The sequence below is a fragment of the Podarcis filfolensis genome (assembly GCF_964270895.1).
Source record: "Podarcis filfolensis genome assembly, chromosome: 10".
Classification (NCBI taxonomy): Eukaryota; Metazoa; Chordata; class Lepidosauria; order Squamata; family Lacertidae; genus Podarcis; species Podarcis filfolensis.
In genome coordinates this window covers 12,571,727-12,596,373 of record NC_139612.1, presented here as the reverse complement: position 1 = coordinate 12,596,373, position 24,647 = coordinate 12,571,727, and the positions used below count along the sequence as shown (strand labels likewise).

The window sequence follows — 24,647 nt, the reverse complement described above, 5'->3', positions numbered from 1 at the left end:
TACAAAGCAGTCAAAATAAATCTTTATTGAATGCCGCACTTGACATTCAGCTTTCATTTGCAAGAGGAGCCTTTTCCATAAAACAGCATCTCCTTTTGCTGGTATCGAAAAGATAAGCACGGGTCATAGAAAATTCATTCTGATCTAAAAGTACTTAAGTTAGCCAATTCATTTTCTTTTACACAAGGAGCAATGTTTTGCAAGACTCGGCAATAAGTCGTTCAATTTAACCAAATACACCGGGGGCAAAGACGTATCTATCTCCAACAATGTCTACTAAGGTAGTTCAATGGCGGTATAAAAAGTGACAATTGTGTATGTTTCACAAAGAAATGCAGTTGAAAGGGCAATCCATCATTAAGTTCCAGAGAGAATCTTACTGGCAACCTGAGGTTATTTAATACCATTTACATCTCAGGTAGCAGCTGTTCGGTCCAATAACTTAAAGGTTTGATACCAATGTCTGTTGTCTTGGAATGTAGATCATAACTCCTCATGGGCATCTGACGAAGATACATTTGCGGGCGTCTCCTCTTCTGTCAAAAGTAATGCATCTTTGTTAAAACAAAACACCTACACAGTTAACACTATTTGTAAGAGGCAGGAACAAGGCAGAGGGCCTTCTCGGTAGCGGCGCCCGCCCTGTGGAACACCCTCCCGTCAGATGTCAAGGAAATAGACAACTATCAGACTTTCAGAAGACATCTGGAGGCAGCCCTGTATCAGGAGGTTTTTAATGTGTGGTGTTTTACTGTGGTTTTATAATTTGCTGGAAGCTGCCCAGGGTGGATGGGGGAACCCTCACCTGGGGGCTCTTCAAGTTCACAGGATACCACTCCAGAAGGTTTCTGCCAACTGGGGAGGGGGGCTTCTGCTGAAAGGGGGGGCGGGCTGAAAAGGCTCTCTGCACAGGTAAAAAACACATCATGCACCCCCCTAAATCTAGCCCCCCTTTTTTTAAAAGAAGGCAACCAAATTTCCTTGGTTTTTTAAGCAACGCCAAGAATTTGACCCTGCTGAGAATCTACAAGGGGCTTGCCATTCAATTTGACAATTTTTTTGGACCATGAAGACCAACCATTAATGGATTTTCAAATCAGATGTAGGGAAAAGAAGTGTATAGGGAGTGTTTTGTTAGCCTCAAAATGGAAAACGAGTGCTGTCCTAACCAAAGAAGAATGGCAACTAAAATTGATGGAATATGTGCAGCTTGCAGACTTAACATATAGAATAAGAGAGCAAAAAGAACATGGAAAATGTTTATTGTTTATCTGGGTGAAAATTGTGTACTGTTTAGGGAAGCTTTTGATGTTTGATCATGTTTTTAATATTCCGTTGGGAGCCGCCCAGATGGGCGGGGTATAAATAATAAATTATTACCACTGCTACTGCTTTGGAAAATGTTGGCAGCATTAAGATAAATTCAATAGTATAAATAAATTTTGATGGATGTAACAATGGAATACTGAATGGTTTAGTTTAAGCAAAATACGCAGGGATTTATGATATGTAAAATGAACCATGGAAAGAGAAGAATAGAAGTCACTGATATTTTAAGGTTGTTTAAATGAGTATTCTAAAATGTGAAACAGAAAAACTTAATAAAAAAATTATACAAAAAAGGAAGTGTATGTGGAGGACTTATTTGCTATATTTTTATCCTAATTCCTTCAAGGAGCTCATGGCAGTGTGCATGATGCAACCCAAGACATTTTATGCTCAAACACCCCCTCCACCCGTGAAGATGGTTGGATTAACTGGTGCAAGGTCACTCAATGAGATTCATGGCTGGGTGAAGACCTAGAAATTAGCCTTTCCAATCCTAGTCCACGACATCACACTGGACCAATAATGCAAAAGAATCAAAATGAGAAAGGTTAGATCTGGCTGGGGAACGGTGATTGAAAATGGAAGGGAGGCTGAGACGATTATGCAGCAGCAGTTGTGCAATTAACACTGGATTTGCTACATTACCCTACCAATAGCCTGCAAAACCTTCGGTAACAAACAGCCACTGACCTCCTTTTACCGTTGCAACACAAGAGCCATCTTCATCTTGAAAACCCTCGGAACAGACACATTTGTAACCCCCTGCGGTATTAACGCAGTCTTCGTTTTCTCTTACACACACCTTTTCGGACGAGGTACATTCATCTACATCTATTTTAAAAAGGGAAAGAGTATCGCGAAAAGTTTAATTCGGTGCAAATGCACGCGGATGAAAATGTTCTAATACAAATGTTCTGTTTCTTTTACTTTATTTGCTCACGTATACAAGCAGCGACAAAGATTATGCAGAATGAAGCAATTTCCACACCGATAATCATTGAACCGTAGCCAGCTGCTGTTTATTGATATCAATAAACACACATACAAACACAAATAAATATGAGTATTTGTGTTTTGCAGGCCTAGTTTGAACTGTAGGAATTAAAAATTCAAGCATATAGAACATGCTTAAAATGACTTATGAAATTCTCCTCCCTGGAAATCAGGAACACATTCTTGCCTTTTTGGTAGCAGTTAAATACTTTTTTTTGTTCTCCCAGGCTTTTAGAATTGTGTCTTGACTCTGACTTTCATAAAAAAGTAGAAATCTAACCTGTGCATTTTTCATCTTTCATTTCATAGCCAGGTACGCAGCTTTTACATTTGCTGGGCCCTTCTCCTGTGCATCCCAAGCAGCCCCGATCGCATGCTGAAACATAAAATGGAACTTTTTAAAATCACTGTAATCTAAGGTGAAAACTTGCTTAGAGAACAAACTGAAGCTAATTTTTGTCGGACCCACCTGTTGCGTTTAACCCACACTGTGTTGCTTTGTGTATGGAATCCTTTAACTTATTTTTATAAGTTTATAAACCAATTTAAGCTTGTTGTGAATGCTATGAATATACTGTTGCAAAGGGATTGTGAAGGACAGTAAGAAATCTAACCAATGAACAACAAATGTCTATGTACAAATTAGTCAAGCAGTAACATTACTTGGAAGACCACAACGGCTACACTCAGGCTTGAGGCAAAGCTACGCAAACCCCGGAAAGAACAGTACGTATGTGAATGCTCTTATATCCAGATATTTGCAGTTCAACCCTTCGGCTTTCTGTTAACACTGCTAGCCAACTAAGTATACATGAAGTTAGAAGCAACAACATTACAAAAACCTTTCTGCTAATTTTCCAACACTACTGTCGTCAATGGAAAAATGGCCACAATTCAACTAATATATTTAACTCCTTGCTTCCCTTTTGAGATCTCATTATCTTCTATCCTGCCCTGTTCATATCATTATCCCCTATTTGGGTGCCTTTTCCTTTCTCTCAAAATTATTGACTAAGGATCGCTTTCTAGCTGCATTCCTTCCCCCTCCCTGTTGATGCCAATATCCATGAAGACACAGTCTTTGTGTTCTGGAGGTGGGTCAAGGGAACCCCCAGAGCAGCACATGGCAAGAAGAGAAGGGAAATTGTTCTGTCTGGCAAGTGGAAATGTGGGTGCTGTCACTTTAGTGTGACATCAAATTCTACCTGCAGAAATTAAATGTGAGGAGTGTTGCTACACAATTACTTTACTAGGGTTCCTGCAACTGCAGAGACACTTCCCAGAGCCACTGAATCACAACATAGTGTATCCATGTAGCTCACGTTTATATTTCTCTGTGCAGTTTACTACTTGGGGACAAACACTAAGATTCACAATTTTGGGTGGTGGGGAAGCCACACAAGCATCCCACTTGAGATGTACCATAGTTATGTATTTTTTGCTCTGTAAGACACACCAGACCACAAGACGCAGGAGGAGGAGGAAAACAAGAAAAAAAGTATTCTGAATCTCAGAAGCCAGAACAGCAAGAGGGATCGCTGCGCAGTGATAGCTTTTGCTGTTCTGGCTTCTGGGATAGCTGCACAGCCTGCATTTGCTCCATAAGACGCACACACATTTCCCCTTACTTTTTAGGAGGGAAAAAGGAAGTCTTATAGAGCAAAAAATACAGTACACCTCATTCCAAACCAAACCCAGAAAGTATATATAGTCAAATCTCGGTTGTTGAACATCTCGGCTGCCAAACGTTTCAGAAGCTGAACACCGACAACCTGGAAGTAACTGCTTCTGTTTTCAAACGCACCTTGGAAGTCGAATGGCTTCCCGAGGTGTATTTCTCTATTTTTTCAATGTAATTTTCCGATTGCCCATTGAGCCTTGATTATCAAATGTTTTGGAAGTTGAATGGTCTTCTGGGATGGATTACGTTTGACAACCGAGGTTTATCTGTTTATGCCAAAGGAAGCGTAACAAGCTCTTCTTTAAACATGAACATCTATCGATGGTTTTCACGCAACAAATCTGACATTTGTTTCAGCTCTTATATAATTAAGCAAGCTACAACATAAGGTTAAATATATAGATATATGGAAAGGAAACCTTTGCAGGAGAAAGAGCCCTCTGTGTTTAAGCAAAATTGGTCCGTACTGCAGGGAGACTCTTCTACGGCACATTCATCCACATCTGCAAAGGTGAATATAAATTTGGAAAGTTAGCATTGCCATATGAACAGAATGCTTCAAAGGGGGCGGGGGGAATGTCTGGATCCAAAGAGATCTATTCATGAACAGAAAGCGCTTATTATGCATATAGGGGGAGAGCTGTTGATTCTTCTTTCCCACTTCAGCCTCATCAAATTGTTTGGAGACCGTGATTTGCACAGGTTAGAAAGGAATGTAGGAAATCAGAGGATGAATAAGAGGAAAACTATGAGCTTCTTACCCTCGCACGTGACCTATTCTGACCCCTACAATGGCATGAATTACTTCACGAAAAATGTATCTTTTCAAGTCATGAGTCCGTAAAGCACTAGACTCTTAATCTCAGGGGCGAGACCCATGTTGGGCAAAAGACTCCTGCATTGTAGGGGGCTGGATTTGATGACCCTCGGGGAGGGGGGGCTTCCAACTTTGCAATTCTATGAGAAACCCATTTTCCAAATGGCATTGGATTGACGTGATTTTCCTTTCCTTGCCATCTGCCAAATTCTGTGGAGCCAGAAGCTCCTCATCCAGATTCAAACCAAGCTTTACAAAGGAGACTAGTAGTAGCAAGGGGTGGTTTAGCTTTTTCATTCATTGACTTTGCACTTGCTTTCTGCTTTTGATACGCAGTTAAGTGGGGATTGCGCTATTTAACCGTACCCTTGCATTTATACTATGCCATTCTTGGTGAACGTCTGATCGTTATTTGAATTTGTCGATAGATTTTTTCCAACTGCTTTCGAGTGGAAATGCTGTATTTTGGCATTCGACGGAGAGGTGGCAGATAACAGCCTTGAAACGATTCAATAAAACAAAAGGCACATCAGGAACCAGCAGTCTTCTGTAATCTTCCCCTTCATATGTAACAAAATCAGGAGGGTCAACCAATAATTTAGTGGGTCACCTAGATAAAAAGCAAACTGAAACCAACAGCTGTAAGCCTGGATCAGAGAAGTCCTCCCAGCTCCAAACTTGTTTAGATAAAAAGTGTTCTGCAACCCAGCAGCTGAATCTATGTAAATGCATCTCTGCTTGAGAAAAGGGCCTTTACTTTCCCTTCTACGTGGGTGCTGATTCTGTTTTTCTTTTTCTCTTTTATTTATGTCCCATCATGTTTAGTGTGATGGGACGCGGATGGCGCTGTGGGTAAAAGCCTCAGCGCCTAGGACTTGCCGATCGAAAGGTCGGCGGTTCGAATCCCCGCGGCGGGGTGCGCTCCCGTCGCTTGGTCCCAGCGCCTGCCAACCTAGCAGTTCGAAAGCACTGTCGGAATTCAAGCCTTAGTCAGAGGAACTGGCCACTCTCCAGGTGCCCGGCTTGGATTCCTTGTTGATCTCCCCCGTCTCGACTCCCGGCAAGACAAGGCCAGATCTTTGTCGGCGATCCTCCTCAAACGTGAGAAGAACACACCATTCCTCCCCCCCCCCATTCCCAGGGAGGGGAGAGAGACAGACAGAAATGTATTTACATGCCTTTATTTCTGTCTTTCCAGCAGTACAGAGAAAACGTGTCTGCACTCTCTTAACACCAACAGCAGAGAAAAGAATAACTCCACCCATGTACTTCCAGTACAGGGTCATGTGACACTCTGAGCTAACATCCGGTGCTCAGTGCACAGAATAGACTGTCCCTTGTTCCCACGGTACAGTCCCAAAACATCAACATCCTGTTTGGCTTTCCAGCCATCTGGAGCACTCAGCTGCAGCATTGCTCTTTTTTCGTAACAAGCACCCCCGGGTGCAAGTAGATAAATAGGGACCGCTTACTAGCGGGAAGGTAAACGGCGTTCCGTGTGCTGCACTGGCTCGCCAGATGCAGCTTGTCACGCTGGCCACGTGACCTGGAAGTGTCTGCGGACAGCGCTGGCTCCCGGCCTCTAGAGTGAGATGAGCGCACAACCCTAGAGTCTGTCAAGACTGGCCCGTACGGGCAGGGGTACCTTTACCTTTACCTTTTTATGTTTAGTGCATGTATAATTACAGACATATCTTGGAAGCAGAATGGAAGCTGTTCCGGAAGTCTGTTCGACTTCCAAAATGTTCTGAAACCAAGGTGCGGCTTCTGAGTGGCTGCAGGAAACTCCTGCAGCCAATTGGAAGCTACGCCAGGTGTTCGGGTTCCAAAAGAACATTCGCAAACCGGAACACTCACTTCCGGGTTTGCAGCGTTCGGGAGCCAAAACATTCGAGTGCCAAGGCGTTTGGCTTCCAAGGTACAACTGTGTGTACTTTTTAACTTTCAGTTAAGATGCCGGGGCGGAGGAGGAATGGCACAAAGACAGGTATCTACATGTGTATGATTATAAACATGTTATATATTAGGTCTTAGGTCTTCTCTAAACTGAACGCTTTGTTTTCCATTGGATGTCTTACTAACCCACACAGGCATCTTCATTTCTGGTCCAACCTTCTTTACATTCCTTACAGTCTGTGTTTGTTGCTCCACTGCATGTTTTACACGAATCATGACAAGCTGTGAAGTCAGAGAAAGACGCAAGACTTCATTTCAGATCCTGGTGAGCACATTTAAAACCGAATCTAGGTTTACGTTATATAGTTAAACTGATTCTAGGGTTACTTCAGTGGCGTCAATAATGCAAATAATTGCATGTGAACTGGCTCGTGAAATGTTTGCACATCCTGGCATGTTATTTAATTAACGCGTAAAATAAGTAGGAACGTTACGAAGTTACATAAAGCACTACCTTATAAAAACAGTGGAACAAGTAGTGAGCATACAAACTGAAAAAGGCTATCAGGTTATCACCCAAATAATGACTCCACTGTTTTTGGGTTCTGATCAACAAGACACGCAGGACGGGTTTCTTCTTCCACTTTAGCAAAACAGGTTGGCTTTGACGGAACAAAGTGAGATTACGGCTACAATCCTATTCTCACTTACTTGAATTCAACAAGGCTTACTTCTGAGTAGACGAGTATAGGACTGTGCTTGTTCTTTTTTATGAATTTATTTATTCGGTTTTTCAAATTAAAATTTTACAATCACAAACATACAATATAAAGACAAGATTCCAAGGAATCTCCTGGACTTCCCTCCTCCCCTTTGTGGGTCTTAATCATTTCCTCCTGCATCTTTTATAATAATCCAAATCTTTTGCATCTCCATTACAGTAGAACCTCTATTTAAGTCCCGCTCCACTTAGGCCCATTCCAAGTCGCGACCGCGGCAAATCCGGAAGTAAACACCGGGTTTGCTGCGATTCGCCCATGTGCAGAAGCAACTGCCACTGTCTGCACATGCACAGAAGCAGGCTGCCGCCGAATGCGCCTGTGCACAATGGTGCTTCTACCAGCGACCCTTTTCGCCATAAGGACAGGCCTCCAGAACAGATTGTGGTTGTGAATAGAGGTTCCACTGTATTTCCAAAATTCACCACTAAACTACAAGTGTTATTCCAATCCCGCTAATGGTTTTAGCTATTTACAATGGTTTTTAAGATAGATTATAAATTTTCCCCATTGCTTATTAAAAATTTGGCCTTCCTGATTTCTGATTCTTGTCACTTTGGCATAGTCCATCGACTTGATCTGGCATTCTTTTCTGCTAGGGACCTTATCTTCTTTCCATGGACTGTGCTTGTTCTAGCTAATCTGGGATGCGGATCGGGAGCAGTCAGTGAGGAGAGAGGTGGTGCCACTTACTGGGAGTGGGTTGAGATGGTGCTGTGAAGACACATCAGGGGGAGAGAGCTAGACTAACAGTCGTGCCTGGCTAGCAACAACCTCCCTTGCCAGCTTGCCCTTCCTTCTGCTAGTAAGCAGCAGTGGCTCCAGCAGCATGGCACCGACCCTCCTCACGGACCACTCCTGGATTGAAATATAGAAAGTTCAAAAATATTTAGCGACAATTTAATCATAAAAAGCACTGCCCGAAATCTTGCAAGCAACTGGGCATGCCCACGGTTCCGTGTTATATCTAACGGGACTTCTGACTTTTCTTTTCCCATGTCAGCTCACAAACAGCTTCTCGCACAACAAAGCAAAATGTTCCTGGAGAAACTCCAGTCCAAAGTCCCCTTTGTTGTGCGGAAGCAATTACAGTTCTCCGGACTGTTATAAAGGCTTTAAATGTAAAGCATGCAGGTGTACCTGTACAAACAGAATGTGTGTCGTTTCGGTGAGAGTTGTAGTAGCCGTCGGAGCAGTCCAAACAAAATTCTCCTTGGTATTCCCTTTTACAGCGGCAGGATCCATCGCCACCTCGGGTGCCGTCTCCAGCACAGTTGCCATTTCCGTGGCAAGGTCTTTCTGATCCTCCGCGGCAAGCTTAGATTAACACAAAAACAGCAAGTTTAAGAATTTCCCGTGAACGAAGCCGGACAATATTTTCTCCCCACGGCCACTTCTCTCGCTGCAGCCTCTTGATCAACATTCACAAGCCTCTTCACAAAAGGTTTTTCCCCTTGCTTCTTACTAAAGCTGTGCTGAAAATATTCTGTCCCTATTTTTGAAGGCCCATTTTCAGGTTGCCCACCAAAACTGGGTGGCGAGCTGCTTAGGAAGAACACCACCACAGCAACCAGAAGAAGAAGAAGAAGAAGAATCTAAAAGGGCAGGGGGGATGAAAAGCCTCTGCAGCTAACACTGCAGCAGTGAGCCCTCTGTGGCCTGAACATGTTGTGATTTTTCTCCCACCCCTTCCCAAAATGCCTTGCATTTTTGCCTCTCCAAACCTTTCAGCTTAGCTCAACTTTTTCAACGAACTGTGCCCTGATGCAGAGACTCCCCTAGCAATAACACCCTATGCCACAATATAACCTGTTGGTTTTTGAGATTCCACATTCCTATGAACTGTCTTGCTACTGACCCAACAAAGGCTCCAAGTAGCCCATCCACTTGCGCGAGTCAATAACCCAAAGCACATGTTCGTCATACACCATTTCCACACTTCTAAACTGGCTGTAACCGCTCCCTCCTCGGCACACATCCCCCCTCCCCCCGTAGCCATTTTTTCACTTTCCCTCTTACATCAGTATCACCGAGACTGAAAAAATAAAATGGCCTACTAGGCACCTTCCCTATGTTTGCCGGGAGAACCGCAGCTCAGGCAGCTCACAGAAGCATCTTTCTTCTTCCACCATCACATCACCAGACATAGCCGCAGGAACTTAGGAAACTGCTTTATACCAAGTCAGACCATTAGTCCATCTAGCTCAGTACTGTTTGCACTGACCGGCAGCTGCTCTTCTGTGTTTCAGGCAGGGAGTGTCTCCCAGCCTTACCTGGAGATGCCGGCTATTGAAACTGAGACCTTCTATTGTATTTTGAATCGAACTAATCAATGATAGTAAAAGGCTAGAACTAAATGAAAGCTTCTGTGTATGATTAAAGATACCCCAGTACTTTATTATTGTTGTTTAATTACCAACACAGTCTGGACCATGTGTTCCAGCAGGACAGCAAACTTTTATTGTTTCTATACAAAGCCACTTAAACAAATCAGGAGATTTCTTCTTCCTGTAAATACAAACAAACAAAACAAAAATGTATTTCTCGAACAGAAGTAAGAGTTCTGTTCACATCTGATTGTATGATTGTATTATTATCATTAGTCTGAACTTACTGAAATCAAAGTTCTAGAGAACATCAATTAAAATTGTCATGGAGAGTTTAGATGGGGAAGCAGGTACAGTGGGCAATAAATTTGCACAGCCAGCGATATTAGATTGTCCGTCATGACTGATCTGGTACTTTTTCACCTTGTAGCTTCTTTCATGATGAGAAACGTGGCTCCCAGGTTTATAGTGGAGGTCGAGAGACCACCAACTGATGTCACAATAGAAATACAAGAAGTATTCCCTTCCCCTCTTGGTGTGCCCAGGGTGGAGAGGGCAACTTGGGGGTGTCTGCAAACACACACACACACACAAAACAGACAGACACCTTTTAAGACAGAGGTACCTAACCATTGGGTTGGCCAGTACAGAATTGCACATCCAACACACTTAAACATATATGGTCCACACATAGCTAGGCAGGTAAGGCACACCACAAATAGGAAAACACTCAGCCAGAGGGCAGACCTCCTCATTCCCCAGCTATGGGGAGAAGAGCCCTTCTAAAATTGGGCTCTGTTCTCTGCAGGAAAAGTGGCACTTTTCAAGATAAGAGGAGGCACTGGATTTTGGAAGAGTGTGGTGGAAATGGTTTCATGGGCTGGGGTCAGCCTGCAGCTTTATCGCCTCAACCTTCAGCATTTGCAACCTTAAATTTGATATATCAGCCGCCAAGCAGTCCGGCGTGTCAAGCAAACACATCTTCAAATTGAAACAGAAGATCTGTGATGGAAGCAGAAAGCTAAAAGTGGCAGCCTGCTTTGGTCAGCTTTGTCTCACTTACCTTCAATACACTACTGGTTTTGCCTGAGCCGTCAGAAGCTCTGAGATGCTATGTTAAGCTCACCACTATTGCAAACATTCCTACGGTGGCATTCCTATGTAGTGCTGGGTATTTTGCCAATGCGAACAGTCATCTTTACCCCCAGGGTGCAGTTTGGCTGAGGAAGAAGGGCTCAGGACACAGCATCCGCTTTGTAAGCAGAAATTCCCAGGTTCAAGCTCTGCCATCTCAAGAGAGGGCTAGGAATACCCCCTGATTTAATCCTGGATATCTGTTGCTGGCCAGTGTAGATCAAGGGTGTGGAAACTTTGTTGGCTTTGTGGGCCAAATCCTCATCACTGGGCCAAATTTCACGGCCAGATTCTCATCATCGGGCCAAATCCTCACCACTGGGCCAAATTTCACGGCCAGAACCTCATCATTGGGCCAGAACCTCATCATTGGGCCAAATTTCACGGCCAGATTCTCATCATCGGGCCAAATCCTCACCAGTGGGCCAAAATTCACGGCCAGATCCTCATCATTAGGCCATATTTCACAGCCAGAACCTCATCATTGGGCCAAATCCTCATCGTTGGTCCAAATTTCACGGGACAGATCCTCATCATAGGGCCAAATTTTACAGGTGGCTGGCGTTGCCAGATTCAGGAAGGGGTTGGTATTGAACCCCATGCTTCAGTTGATGAGAGGTGGTTAAATCCTGCTTGGCTGGCTGAGTGCCAATTCCCTGTGAAGAGCTACAGTGAATAATAGTAGCTAAGCGAGTTCTAGTATCAAAGTGAACAGTAATGATTCACACCTTTGCAAAAAGGGAAGGGAAAGAAGAAGATTAAGAATTCTGGGGTGTATCTGACTAAATCATACCTGAGAAAACACTGACTAAAACAAAAGGATTTCAGTGGGTCTACTCTTAGTACGGCTCAGTTGGATACAACCCTCTATGCAAGTCTCATTTTATGTTTCATGTTTGTGGGTTAATAAATAGTCACAAATATCCTCCCTCATGACATTAAATTCATATGGCTACACTTATTTTGCAGTGATGAATGGACAGAAGTAAGGATCTCTCTTAAGATGCCTTGAACATTTTGAGATGTGTCTGGCTTGTTCTTAAAACCAGTGAAGGCGGTGAAGGTCCTGTGTGAGTGCCTGGAGGCGGTTGGAGGATGGATGGCGGCTAACAAATTGAGGTTGAATCCTGACAAGACAGAAGTACTGGTTTTGGGGGACAGGAGGCAGGCAGGTGTGGAGGACTCCCTGGTCCTGAATGGGGTAACTGTGCCCCTGAAGGACCAGGTGCGCAGCCTGGGAGTCATTTTGGACTCACTACTCTCCATGGAGGCGCAGGTCAATTCTGTGTCCAGGGCAGCTGTCTACCAGCTCCATCTGGTACACAGGCTAAGACCCTACCTGCCCACAGACTGTCTGGACAGAGTGGTGCATGCCCTGGTTATCTCCCGCTTGGACTACTGCAATGCGCTCTACGTGGGGCTACCTTTGAAGGTGACTCAGAAACTGCAATTAATCCATATGCGGCAGCTAGACTGGTGACTGGGAGTGGCCGCCAGGACCACATAACACCGGTTTTGAGAGATCTGCATTGGCTCCCAGTATGTTTCCGAGCACAATTCAAAGTGTTGGTGCTGACCTTTAAAGCCCTAAACGGCCTCAGTCCTGTATACCTGAAGGAGTGTCTCCACCCCCATCGTTCAGCCCGGACACTGAGATCCAGTGCCGAGGGCCTTCTGGCGGTTCCCTCATTGCGAGAAGTGAGGCTACAGGGAACCAGACAGAGGGCCTTCTCGGTAGTGGCGCCTGCCCTGTGGAATGCCCTCCCATCAGATGTCAAAGAGATAAACAACTACCTGACATTGAGAAGACATCTGAAGGCAGCCCTGTTCAGGGAAGTTTTTAATATGTAACGCTGTACTGTTTTTAACACTTGATTGGGAGCCGCCCAGAGTGGCTGGGGAAACTCAGCCAGATGGGCGGGGTATAAATAAATTACTATTATTATTATTATTATTATTATTATTATTATTATTATTAACAAAGCTTTTGTAAAAATAAAATAAAAATAAATATCTGCCAAATGCTGTGTTTGGGGCTGGTCATTCATTTGTAGGATGCTGTTACCAAAGAACAATAGTTGCAAGTTAATATAACTTCATCATCCAAGATGGGTGGGGTATAAATAATAAATTATTATTGTTATTATTATTATTATTATTATTATTATTATTATTATTATTAAGAGCCATTTCCTTATCTAATTAACACAATCAAAAGCACAGGTAACTATGTTCCAAATTTTCAGATGTCACAAGAAACTCTACATTAAGGATGAGAACTCGGGAAATTTCTGAAGGAAAATATTAATATGAATCTCGACAACCAAATTGATATTTTGTCAGCTGCTGCAAACTTCGGCACCTTGGCATACACTATGCTTGGAGGTGATAATAGCCTATACAGAGATGTAACTATTGGTTACCATTATAAGCACACAATTTTCTAGATTTATTGCTTAAATAACATCCACAACACACTCTAGCATATCGAAGAATGTGTGTGCACCACCTAAACTGAATTAAGCAGTCAGACTACTTCCCTATTTTTAACCAACACTACTTTATTTATTTTTAAATTTATTTATTTGGTTTTTCAACTTAAAATTTTACAAAGATATATCAAACATAAATTATAAAAACAAGATTCCATGGAATCTCTTGGACTTCCATACTCCCCTTTGTGGGTCCTATTATTAATAAATTCCTCCTGCATCTTTTATGATAATCTGGACATAATGGAAGAGGTAAAGGGTTTGGATTATCATAAAAGATGAACCAAAACTACTTTATGATTATCTGCGTGCTTTTCAAAAATTCCTTACTGACTCATCAACCCATTGAGTTCAAAAGAACCAAGTTGAATTCTAACCTGAATCCCCATTCTCATCCTAAGGACCCTACACAAAATTATTAAGCAGGTATGCGTTTTATAAAAGTCTCAGTGAACAAAATGTTAAATTGTGCAGGTTTAACTGAAGGTAGAATGCCGGTTTGTAGTCTCTAAAGCTAAGTGATGATATAAAAGGAGGAACAACTTGCCCTTCTGATTCCTGGTGGAGCTGTCAGGGCTGGTAGTTAGATAAACTATCTTCTTTAGTAGCAAATGGAGCAGAAGTAATCTGAAATTAATAAGAACCTTATGGAATCCTACTAAGTAATGCTCTAGAATGTTAACATGTGCATTACAGCAGCACTAACAGGCAACATTAATGGTAACCTAAAGGTTACTAGAATAAAACATACCATGCTTTCACAAGATACTCAAGCATGAAATTGGTTCTTCTTGCAAGTTACTAAGCTAGCTCAACAGACACTGGCAACCATCAATGTTGGCCATGCAAAAGCTCAGACTGGTTCACTTGTTATGGATGCAGCAACTCGACACAACAAGTCGTCTGCTTTACATGCTTTTCCTAACTGCCAGATTGTGAAATCAATAAAGAAATGTAGCTCAGAATGGTTTCCCCACTTACTGCAATTTACACTTCTCTAATGTGGTATCGTGGGACGCGGGTGGTGCTGTGGGTTAAACCACAGAGCCTAGGACTTGCTGATCAGAAGGTTGGCGGTTCGAATCCCTGCAACGGGGTGAGCTCCCATTGCTCGGTCCCTGCTCCTGCCAACCTAGCAGTTCGAAAGCACATCAAAGTGCAAGTAGATAAATAGGTACCGCTCTGGCAGGAAGGTAAACGGTGTTTCCGTGCACTGCTCTGGTTCACCAGAAGCAGCTTAGTCATGCTGGCCACATGACCCGGAAGCTGTACACCGGCTCCCTTGGCCAATAAAGCGAGATGAGCGCCGAAACTCCAGAGTCGGTCACGACTGGACCTAATGGTCAGGGGTCCCTTTACCTTTTAATGTGGTATCACCAATTGTGACCCACCTCTGTTTGGATCGATGTCTGCAGAATAAATCTCTGATCTGCTTGTGCTTTAGCTGAGGTGGAAAAACAAGAGCACCAAGCCCGTTTGGACCTCAATTAGCATGCACGATTGCGAAAGTGCCTTTAAGTATTTTGAAATCATCACTGTGAGAAAGAACAAACCCTGACGCAATACCAAGCCTTGCAAATACTTATGACTAGCGGCCTTGGCCCAGTATACCTGAAGGAGCATCTCCACCCCCACGGTTCAACTCGGACACTGAGGTCCAGCTCCTTCTGGCAGTTCCCTCACTGTGAGAAGTGAGGTTACAAGGAACCAGGCAGAGGGCCTTCTCGCCCTGTGGAACGCCCTCCCATCAGATATCAAGGAAATAAACAACTATCTGACTTTTAGAAGACATCTGAAAGCAGCCCTGTTTAGGGAAGTTTTTAATGTTTGATGTTCTATTGTGGTTTTAATTCTGTTGGGAGCCACCCAGAGTGGCTGGGGAAACCCAGCCAGGTGGGCAGGGTATGTGTATATATATGTATGTATGTATAAATAAATAAATAATAATAATAAAATAATAAATAATACTATAGTGAATCTGGTAAAATTAGTAGTTACCAAGCTAACAATATACAAGAAGCTGGTTTTATCAAGACACAGGTTGAAAATTTGTGAATAATGCATTTAACATTGCTTTCCAGGAAGTTTATATCCAGTCTTTAATTTACACTTCTCTTGAATCCAATCCTGAATGCAACACAACAAAAAATATTGCCTTGTTTCTTTCTTACCATTTGAACCACCAGGTTTCTATATGTTCTTCATGCTCTTCTACCATGTTGTTGCATTCGAAGTTACTACTGTCACAGAGGTTCTCTATTATTTCCACAAGACGAATTTCACTGCATGGGGGAAAAAGACCCAAGACAAATCAGTTTATTTTGCTGAATTCTAATCGGGCACTGACTTTACAAATGAAAACACATTTCTATAAAAAAGGGTCAAGAATATTAGAGTCACTATTCATTTCTGTTATTCCATCGGCTGTAAACTTTCCAAAATTAAAGTCCAACTTTTGCTCAGGGTAGAAGTGATACATTTAAGAAAAATTGTCTTAGATGATACCTTACTGGTGCAGATGAGTAAAGCAATCTGTTACTACTCAGACTCAAACTATCTGATTTTTAGGAGACATATGAAGGTAGCCCTGTTTAGGGAAGTTCTTAATGTTTGATCTTTTATTGCTTTTTCTTTATTCTTATTTATTATTATTATTATTAATATTCTGTTGGGAGCCACCCAGAGTGGCTGGGGAAACCCAGCCAAATGGGCAGGGTATAAACAATAAATTATTATTATTATTATTATTATTATTATTATTATTATTATTATTATTACTCTGAAGCATTTTTTGTGCAGCATATGCAATCAACAGGAAGCTCAAAATACACTCAGCAAGGTCAAGAGCAAAGAAAGCTGTGCCTTTACAGCTTTAATTATAGAATATTTAATCGTGAAATATACTTAGCAAATGTCAAAGGGAGAGATAAGCATTCATATCAGAGCATGTGTTGAAAGAGAACCTGGGAACTCTCAAACAAGGAGCTTCTGAATCCTTGCAATGACGCTTCAGGAAGCCTGGGGCTACGCAAGAGTAAGCCCAAGTTCTCCCTTCTTTTCCTGCCCCACTGCTGCTCCCAACTATACCCCTTCTGGCCTGGATCAGACTCTTTGAAGCAACTTGTATTTCCCCTGCAAAGAAACTATGCTCAGGGCTCGCAGCAGGGATGTAGAACCTGTGGTCCACTGAATGTTGTTGGGCTGGAACTCTGTTCATCCCCGATAGTTGACCATCTTGGCTAGGACTTTGGGGAGTCTGGAGGGTCACAAGCATCCCGCCTCTGCTATAAAGGTTCCTTTCTCTCCTTCATCCCTGCCTTAAAGTTGGTCCACAGAACTGCCACTACACTGAACCACTGCCCTTGAACAACAGCCGAAGCAATTTAAACTGTCTTCCAGGAATTCAGTGGATTTGTGTAGAAAGTCACAGGAGAAAGACTGTTCTCTACATTTCCCCTTCAGCTCTCCCGTTCTTGGTTCACTCTATCTAGTTTGCTGTGATATCCGAATTAGGAAAACTATGGTTAGCATTAACCAAGATATTCTTGGGTTGGGGCAATTGGTTAAATGTTTTCAACAGTTCTAGTTTTGGTTCCTCTGTTTTATTTTTGTTTGGTTGATGTTAGTTAAATGTTTGGTTGGGGTTGGCGGTTATTTAAATTTGGGTATAACTGTAAACTGTTTATTATTGTTATTATTATTGGTTTCTATTTATTTGTTTGTTTGTTGCTCGTGTAGGATATTCTGTTTTTAATGTTTGATGCTTTGTTGTGCTTTTATATATGTTGTAAGCCGCTCAGAGTGGCTGGGGAACCCAGCAAGATGGACTGGATATAATTTTTTTAAAAATATTATTTATTATTATATTCCCCACACTGTGGGCTGAAAGCTCACTTCAAAACAATGTTCTGCAACATTTGGACACAATTCCTCAAGGGTGGTTGTTCTTGTGGTTTTGCCCATTTCAGATGTTATGGCGAGGTATGGTTAAAGGTAAAGGTAAAGGTACCCCTGCCCGTACGGGCCAGTCTTGCCAGACTCTAGGGTTGTGCGCTCATCTCACTCTATAGGCCGGGAGCCAGCGCTGTCCGCAGACACTTCCGGGTCACGTGGCCAGCGTGACAAGCTGCATCTGGCGAGCCAGCACAGCACACGGAACGCCGTTTACCTTCCCGCTGGTAAGCGGTCCCTATTTATCTACTTGCACCCGGGGGTGCTTTCGAACTGCTAGGTTGGCAGGCGCTGGGACCGAACGACGGGAGCGCACCCCGCCGTGGGGATTCGAACCACCGACCATGCGATCGGCAAGTCCTAGGCGCTGAGGTTTTACCCACAGCGCCACCCGTGTCCCTGAGGTATGGTTAGAGATAGCCAAAAAGGAGAAAATACACAGAAGCAGGCAGGAGGGAAAATGTCAGCAGAGATGTATGCTGAAATTGGGCCAGAGACTTTTTCAACACCTAATCCAGAACAATATTCTACTTTTTACAAAAATGCATGAAAGACATTTGTGCGATTATGACCTAGTAACAGCAGGGTGCCAATATGTTCAAAACTAAGATTATGGAGCTTGACTAAAGTATCAAATGTGTTACAATGTGACATTCTTATAATATTAGCATGGCAACTTTGCTCTCAGAAAAATGTCCCCTGCTAACATAGACTATTTCATCCAGTCCAGTTATTTTACAAGCTGCAGACAAGGATATGACCTCATTGAAAAGAAAGATACACATACCATACCTGGACTCATACTTTGACAGGGTCTTTTCTTCCCAAGCTGTATTGCCACCTCCAAAGTTCTTTTTTGCAGTGTCAGTTAGACCCTGAAAAACAGAGTATTTTGAGACAATCTCATTTTCTAGAGCAATTGCAAAACCAGACAGAGTTTGGATTAGTATGTGGTCACCATAACGGAGTTTTTAAAACACTAAACATGCCACCTAAAACTCTCTGAGACCAGTGGATTCCTTCAAAACTGGCTGCCCTTAAGAAGCTCCACACACTGGGCAGTACAGTGGGCGGCTGATAAGATACCCTTTTCTGAAACCCCAGGGCGCTGCTGCCAGACAGTGTAGACAACACTAAGCTAGATAAACCAATGGTCTGGATCACTATAAGGCAGCATCCTATGGCTTTTTTATTGGTGTTTTAGAACCTAGTAATAAATAATAATAATAAATTTATTATTTATGCCCCTATGCTATGATATGGTAGGCAATGCTGAAAATGCAGAGGGCAACTGAAATGGTCCAGGGTGACAGAGGAAATATCCCTGTGAGGAAAGCTGGAAGCAACCTTCTTAATTTGGGGAAAAGGGGAGATAAGGGGAGATTTTTATTGTGTTCTTCACTAGAGTCTCCCCCCCTTTTTATGTGATTAATCTGCTTGCACTTTTGGAAAGAGCCATGAATTACTAATGGAAAATGACTGAGCAGCAAGAACTCATTTATTCTCTGTTATTATTCTACTGGCTAGAAGCTATGCCAAGGAGTAGGGAAATTGCAATGTTATTGTTGATCCTTCACCAGGTTTTGTTCACTTTATTAGATTTTGTACACATTTGCAGCAAAACCCTCTAATTTCATTGACCTGGAGCTGTTTTTGTTTTGTTTTTTAGCAAACCCACCAAATTGTTGAGCTTTCTGGGGAAAGTTTTTTGAGCTGTTTTTCCATCGCGTTGCCAGGCATCTCATGGGGAGCAGGGATATTTCCTCCATCCACCTCCTAGATCATTTCAGTTGCCGTATCATATCCTACCTTTCTCTACCCAAAACCAAGGATCTACATACAGTGGTACCTTGTACAGACATGATGCTGGTTACACCCCCCTTTAGAATTCAGCTTTGATCCACATAAATATCTACATAAAGACACGATACCACAGAAAGAGAAGAAGGGAAGTCACTGGCTATTTTAAAGTTTGTAAAAACGCTTACTTGAAATTGTAAAACTGTAATTGTTTAGGGAAGTTTTTAATGTTTGAAGTCTCCCCCGCCCCTCCGTTTTTAATGTTCTGTTGAAAGCCGCCCAGAGTGGCTGGGGAAACCCAGCCAGATGCGTGGGGTAGAAATAACAAATTATATTATTATTAAATAAAAAATTATGATTAAAAAATTGAAAAGGGAGGCTAGAGGTAGGGAGATGGGTTAAGATAAAGGGGGAGAGAAGGCATGCCAAAGATGCGGAGCAGCCCTTCACCTGTCACAATTGAATCTGAATTAAGATGTAGGGCAAGCATAGGCAACCTTCAGCCCTCCAGAAGTGTTGGCCTACAACTCCCATGATCCCTAGCTAACAGGACCAGTGGTGAGGGATGATGGGAATTGTAGTCCAAAACATCTGGAGGGCCGAAGGTTGCCTATGCCTGATGTAGGGGGACAGGGCCGGATTTAGGTTTGATGAGGCCCTAAGCTACTGAAGGTAATGGGGCCCTTTATATGTCCAGCTGTCCTTCGTCAACCACAAACTGTTGCTGTTTTTTGTGTTGAATATATGCTATATGGTAATTTATGGACTTAACTGTGTTTTTTATATTGCAATTTTATGTTGTGAACTGCTTTGGGATCTGCAGATGAAGGGCGGTATACAAGTTTAATAAATAATAATAATAATAATAATAATAATAATAATAATAATAATAATAATCCAAAGCAATTTGCACATAACAAAATATGTATTTTATCAAAGTAATTGTTGAACTGAAATACAATTAAGAAGTATATTAATAGTGAAATAATTATTAAGCTCTACCTGTATGTAGGGGATGCGGGTGGCGCTATGGGTTAAACCACAGAGCCTAGGACTTGCCGATCAGAAGGTCAGCGGTTTGAATGCCCGCGACGGGGTGAGCTCCTGTTGCTCAGTCCCTGCTCCTGCCAACCTAGCAGTTCAAAGCACATCAAAGTGCAAGTAGATAAATAGGTACCGCTCTGGCGGGAAGGTGAAGGACGTTTCCGTGCGCTGCTCTGGTTCGCCAGAAGCAGCTTAGTCATGCTGGCCACATGACCCGGAAGCTGTACGCCGGCTCCCTCGGCCAATAAAGCGAGATGAGCGCCGCAACCCGAGTCGGCCACGACTCGACCTAATGGTCAGGGGTCCCTTTACCTGTATGTAGGTTTTATTTTATTTGTTTTTTATCTCATACAGTGGTACCTCGGGTTAAGTACTTAATTCGTTCCAGAGGTCCATTCTTAACCTGAAACTGTTCTTAACCTGAAGACCACTTTAGCTAATGGGGCCTCCTGCTGCCGGAGCACGATTTCTGTTCTCATCCTGAAGCAAAATTCTTAACCTGAGGTACTATTTCTGGGTTAGTGGAGCCTGTAACCTGAAGCGTATGTAACCTGAAGCGTATGTAACCCGAGTTACCACTGTATAATGTTTTGTTGTTCACTTTTGTTGCATGGTGGGTTTATTGTCTTTGAGAGTATAATACAAGTATTCAAATCAATAAGCCATATTACATATAGCCAAAGATTTTCACTTCTCCGAAAGGTGACTTGCTTTGAGAAAAACTGTCTGCAGACAAACGTCGGCTCCCTCGGCTAGTAAAGCAAGATGAGCGCCGTAAAGCCAGAATAGTTCGCGACTGGACTTAACTGTCAGGGGTCCTTTACCTTTACCTTTAAGCTAGTGAAGCTAATGGGGCCCTTTCTATGTCCAGCTGTCCTTTGTCAACAACAAATGGTCGCTGTTTTTTGTGTTGAATATCTGTTATATGGTAATTTATGGACCTAATAGGTATCTAAAGCCATTTGCACATGTTACCATGCAACCAGTCCATGCAGAATATAGGCACCCTATATAATTGTTGAACTGAAATACAATTAATAAGAAGTTACAGATAGGTAGCCGTGTTGGTCTGCCATAGTCAAAACAAAAATTTTTTTTCCCTTCCAGTAGCACCTTAAAGACCAACTAAGTTAGTTCTTGGTATGAGCTTTCGTGTGCATGCACACTTCTTCAGATACACTGAAACAGAAGTTTCAGAAACAGAAGAATAAACGGACATAAATCGGACATCAAGAATCACAAGACAGAGAAACCAGTAGGAGAACACTTCAATCTCCCAGGACATTCTATACAAGATCTCAAAGTAGCTGTATTACTACAAAGGAATTTCAGAAATAGACTGGAAAGAGAAGCTGCTGAATTGCAACTCATTACCAAACTTAAAACCATGGAGAGACCTGGTCTGAACAAAGACATTGGATTCTTATCTCATTATACATGACAAAGCCATTTTTCACCTTCTCACCCCTTGCTTTTTCCTGTAAGACCTATTGCAGTCGTTAAGAGTTGTCAACAGGCTTATCACAGCTATCTGCCAACCACCCATTCCCACCACCCTTCTGAGTAATACCCCTCCCCACCTTCTCACTATATAGAAGGATCTGGCAACTTCTGTTTCAGTGTATCTGAAGAAGTGTGCATGCACACGAAAGCTCATACCAAGAACTAACTTAGTTGGTCTTTAAGGTGCTACTGGAAGGAAAAATTTTTTTTTGTTTTAATTAATAAGAAGGATATGAATAGTGAAATACAACCCTATATATAGAAATGAGCAAACCAGTGATATTTTAGGGAGCAGGCTAGCAGGCCTTACATCATAGGAGCCTACACAACACAAAACACTGTTGATGTATGTAGGTTTTATTTTATATGTTTTTTATCTTATATTTTATCGTGTGGTACGGAAGCTGTACTACCCAGGACAGGATGGGGTTGTGCAGAGTTGTTAAGGCAGCAGAGAGCATTGTTGGCTGCCCACTCTCCACCTCAGAGCAGATTTATGCCACAAGGTGCCATAGGAAGGCACTGGACATAGTAAAAGATCCATCGCATCCTGGTCACTGTCTCTTCGAGCTCCTGCCGTCGGGACGGAGATACAGGACGATGAAGACAAGAACAGCTTCTTCTCCAGAGCGATCTCGGCCCTGAATGGGAAGCCTGGACTTTGAAAGTCATCTAATCTTCCTTGCTGTACTATACTGTATTGTTTTAATTAGTGTTTTTATGGAGCAGTCAAGTAATTTCGTTGTCCCTGAGAGGGGGCAATGACAATAAAGATATTATTATTATTATTATTATTATTAATAATAATATTTATATATATCTTATATATATTATATATATCAATCTGGCGGCTAACAGATTGAGGTTGAATCCTGACAAGACAGAAGTACTGTTTTTGGGGGACAGAAGGCGGGCAGGTGTGGAGGATTCCCTGGTCCTGAATGGGGTAACTGTGCCCCTGAAGGACCAGGTGTGCAGCCTGGGAGTCATTTTGGACTCACAGCTGTCCATGGAGGCACAGGTCAAATCTGTGTCCAGGGCAGCTGTTTACCAGCTCCATCTGGTACGTAGGCTGAGACCCTATCTGCCTGCGGACTGTCTCGCCAGAGTGGTGCATGCTCTGGTTATCTCCCGCTTGGACTACTGCAATGCACTCTACGTGGGGCTACCTTTGAAGGTGACTCGGAAACTACAACTAATCCAGAATGCGGCAGCTAGACTGGTGACTGGGAGCGGCCGCCGAGACCATATAACACCGGTCTTGAAAGACCTACACTGGCTCCCAGTACGTTTCCGAGCACAATTCAAAGTGTTGGTGCTGACCTTTAAAGCCCTAAACGGCCTCGGTCCAGTATACCTGAAGGAGCATCTCCACCCCCATTGTTCTGCCCGGACGCTGAGGTCCAGCGCCGAGGGCCTTCTGGCGGTTCCCTCATTGCGAGGAGCAAAGCTACAGGGAACCATGCAGAGGGCCTTCTCGGTAGTGGCGCCTGCCCTGTGGAACGCCCTTCCAGCAGATGTCAAAGCGATAAACAACTACCTGACATTCAGAAGACATCTTAAGGCAGCCCTGTTCAGGGAAGTTTTTAACGTGTGATATTTTATTGTATTTTTGGTTTTTATGGAAGCCGCCCAGAGTGGCTGGGGAGGCCCAGCCAGATGGGCGGGGTATAAATAATAAATTATTATTATTATTATCTTATAAAAAACTTATACATCCAGTTTTTTTCCTTTAATTTTTTTTGGGTCCCCCAAGAGAGTGGGGCCCCAAGCTCTAGCTTGTTTAGCTTATACGTAAATCCGTCGATGTTAAAGGGGGGAGAGGAGTCAGGGCATCCCTCACCTGGCTGAAGCGCTCCGTGATTCCGCGGCAGGTGTCGCAGGCCTGACGGACCCGCTGCTCCTTCTCCGCCGCCGCGAGGGCGAGGCAAAGGAAGGCCCCGAGGGCGCCGCTCAGCCACCCCGGCGGAGCCCCGCGCGCCTTTCCCGACGGAAGGCGCCTCATGGCCGCCCGCGAGCCTTTCCCCCGCGCCCGCGGGACACGCGCGTCTGACGGGGGGAAGCCGGCATCCCGAGGCCTGGGGCCCGGCCAATCCCGGCGCGCTCTCGCGCCCGGCGACGTGGACCAATCGGCGGCCGCCACGCTCCGGGAGACGTAATGAGAAAGCCCCACGTGAAGAAGAGGTGGGAGGGAAGAGGAAAAAAAAAAAGCACGGGCAGGGCCGTAGAGATAAAAAAGGAAAGATGCGCTCGCGACTTGGATATTCTGGGTTCCTTTAGATCAGGCATCCCCTCCCTCCAGCTGCTTCGGGACTACAATTCCCATCATCTCTGACCAGTGGTCCTGCTAGCTAGGGATGATGGGAGTTGTAGTCTCAAAAAACAGGTGGAGGACTGCGTTTGCGGGGGAGGGATGCCTGCTTTAGATCCCTTCCCTGCCCCACCGGGGATTTTTTTTTAGAGATTCACCCCTAGGAAACGAAACGGAATTTCGAGCTTGGTTGGGCAGCTGTATGTCTAATCACCAAAGTATAAAAAATTAGGTGTAAAGAGAGAGTTTCTGTTATTTATTTATTTATTTATTTATGCGTGCTATTATTATTATTTAGCCTTATTATTTATTTATATTTATATTTATTATTAATTTAATTTAATTTGTTTCAGTTAAACGCTCAGGAAAAAGCACATGGTGCGCCCAAGCCTTCTGACTTCTATTTAGCAGTTGATTTGCGCAGGAAGCGAGCTGTCTAAACTGCCCTTCCCCAACTTCTGGCTCTATCGCCATCCTATTAGATTCCCATGCAACACTAAGAATCCTACGATTTATCATGGCAGGCATAAACATGTTTTTTAAAAAGCGGTTTAAAGAGACAGGGGGGGAATGTTGACCCTTAACGTCTC

At 43.3% G+C, this 24,647-nt stretch overlaps 1 protein-coding gene across 1 annotated transcript; it reads right to left on the bottom strand.

Annotated features, from left to right (window-relative positions):
- Window positions 1–23,923, bottom strand: CRELD2 (cysteine rich with EGF like domains 2). Its single transcript, XM_083575328.1, has 10 exons — window positions 23,590–23,923; window positions 18,192–18,274; window positions 15,620–15,730; window positions 9,912–10,003; window positions 8,636–8,812; window positions 6,903–6,998; window positions 4,423–4,506; window positions 2,603–2,698; window positions 2,020–2,160; window positions 1–536 (listed from the first exon to the last, which is right to left on the bottom strand). Exons 1-10 carry the CDS (start codon window positions 23,749–23,751, stop codon window positions 484–486), a joined length of 1,095 nt encoding a protein of 364 aa, XP_083431454.1. The 5' UTR covers window positions 23,752–23,923; the 3' UTR covers window positions 1–483.
- Between the last annotated feature and the right edge of the window lie 724 nt (window positions 23,924–24,647).

Excerpts from the sequence above, each read along its gene's own strand:
- CRELD2 (XM_083575328.1), bottom strand. The coding sequence starts at position 23,751 with ATGAGGCGCCTTCCGTCGGGAAAGGCGCGCGGGGCTCCGCCGGGGTGG. Across the intron at positions 6,999-8,635 it reads CACACATTCTGTTTGTACAG|CTTGTCATGATTCGTGTAAA; the intron begins GTACACCTGCAT and ends CTGACTTCACAG. Across the intron at positions 4,507-6,902 it reads AAATGAAGATGCCTGTGTGG|ATGTGGATGAATGTGCCGTA; the intron begins GTTAGTAAGACA and ends TCACCTTTGCAG.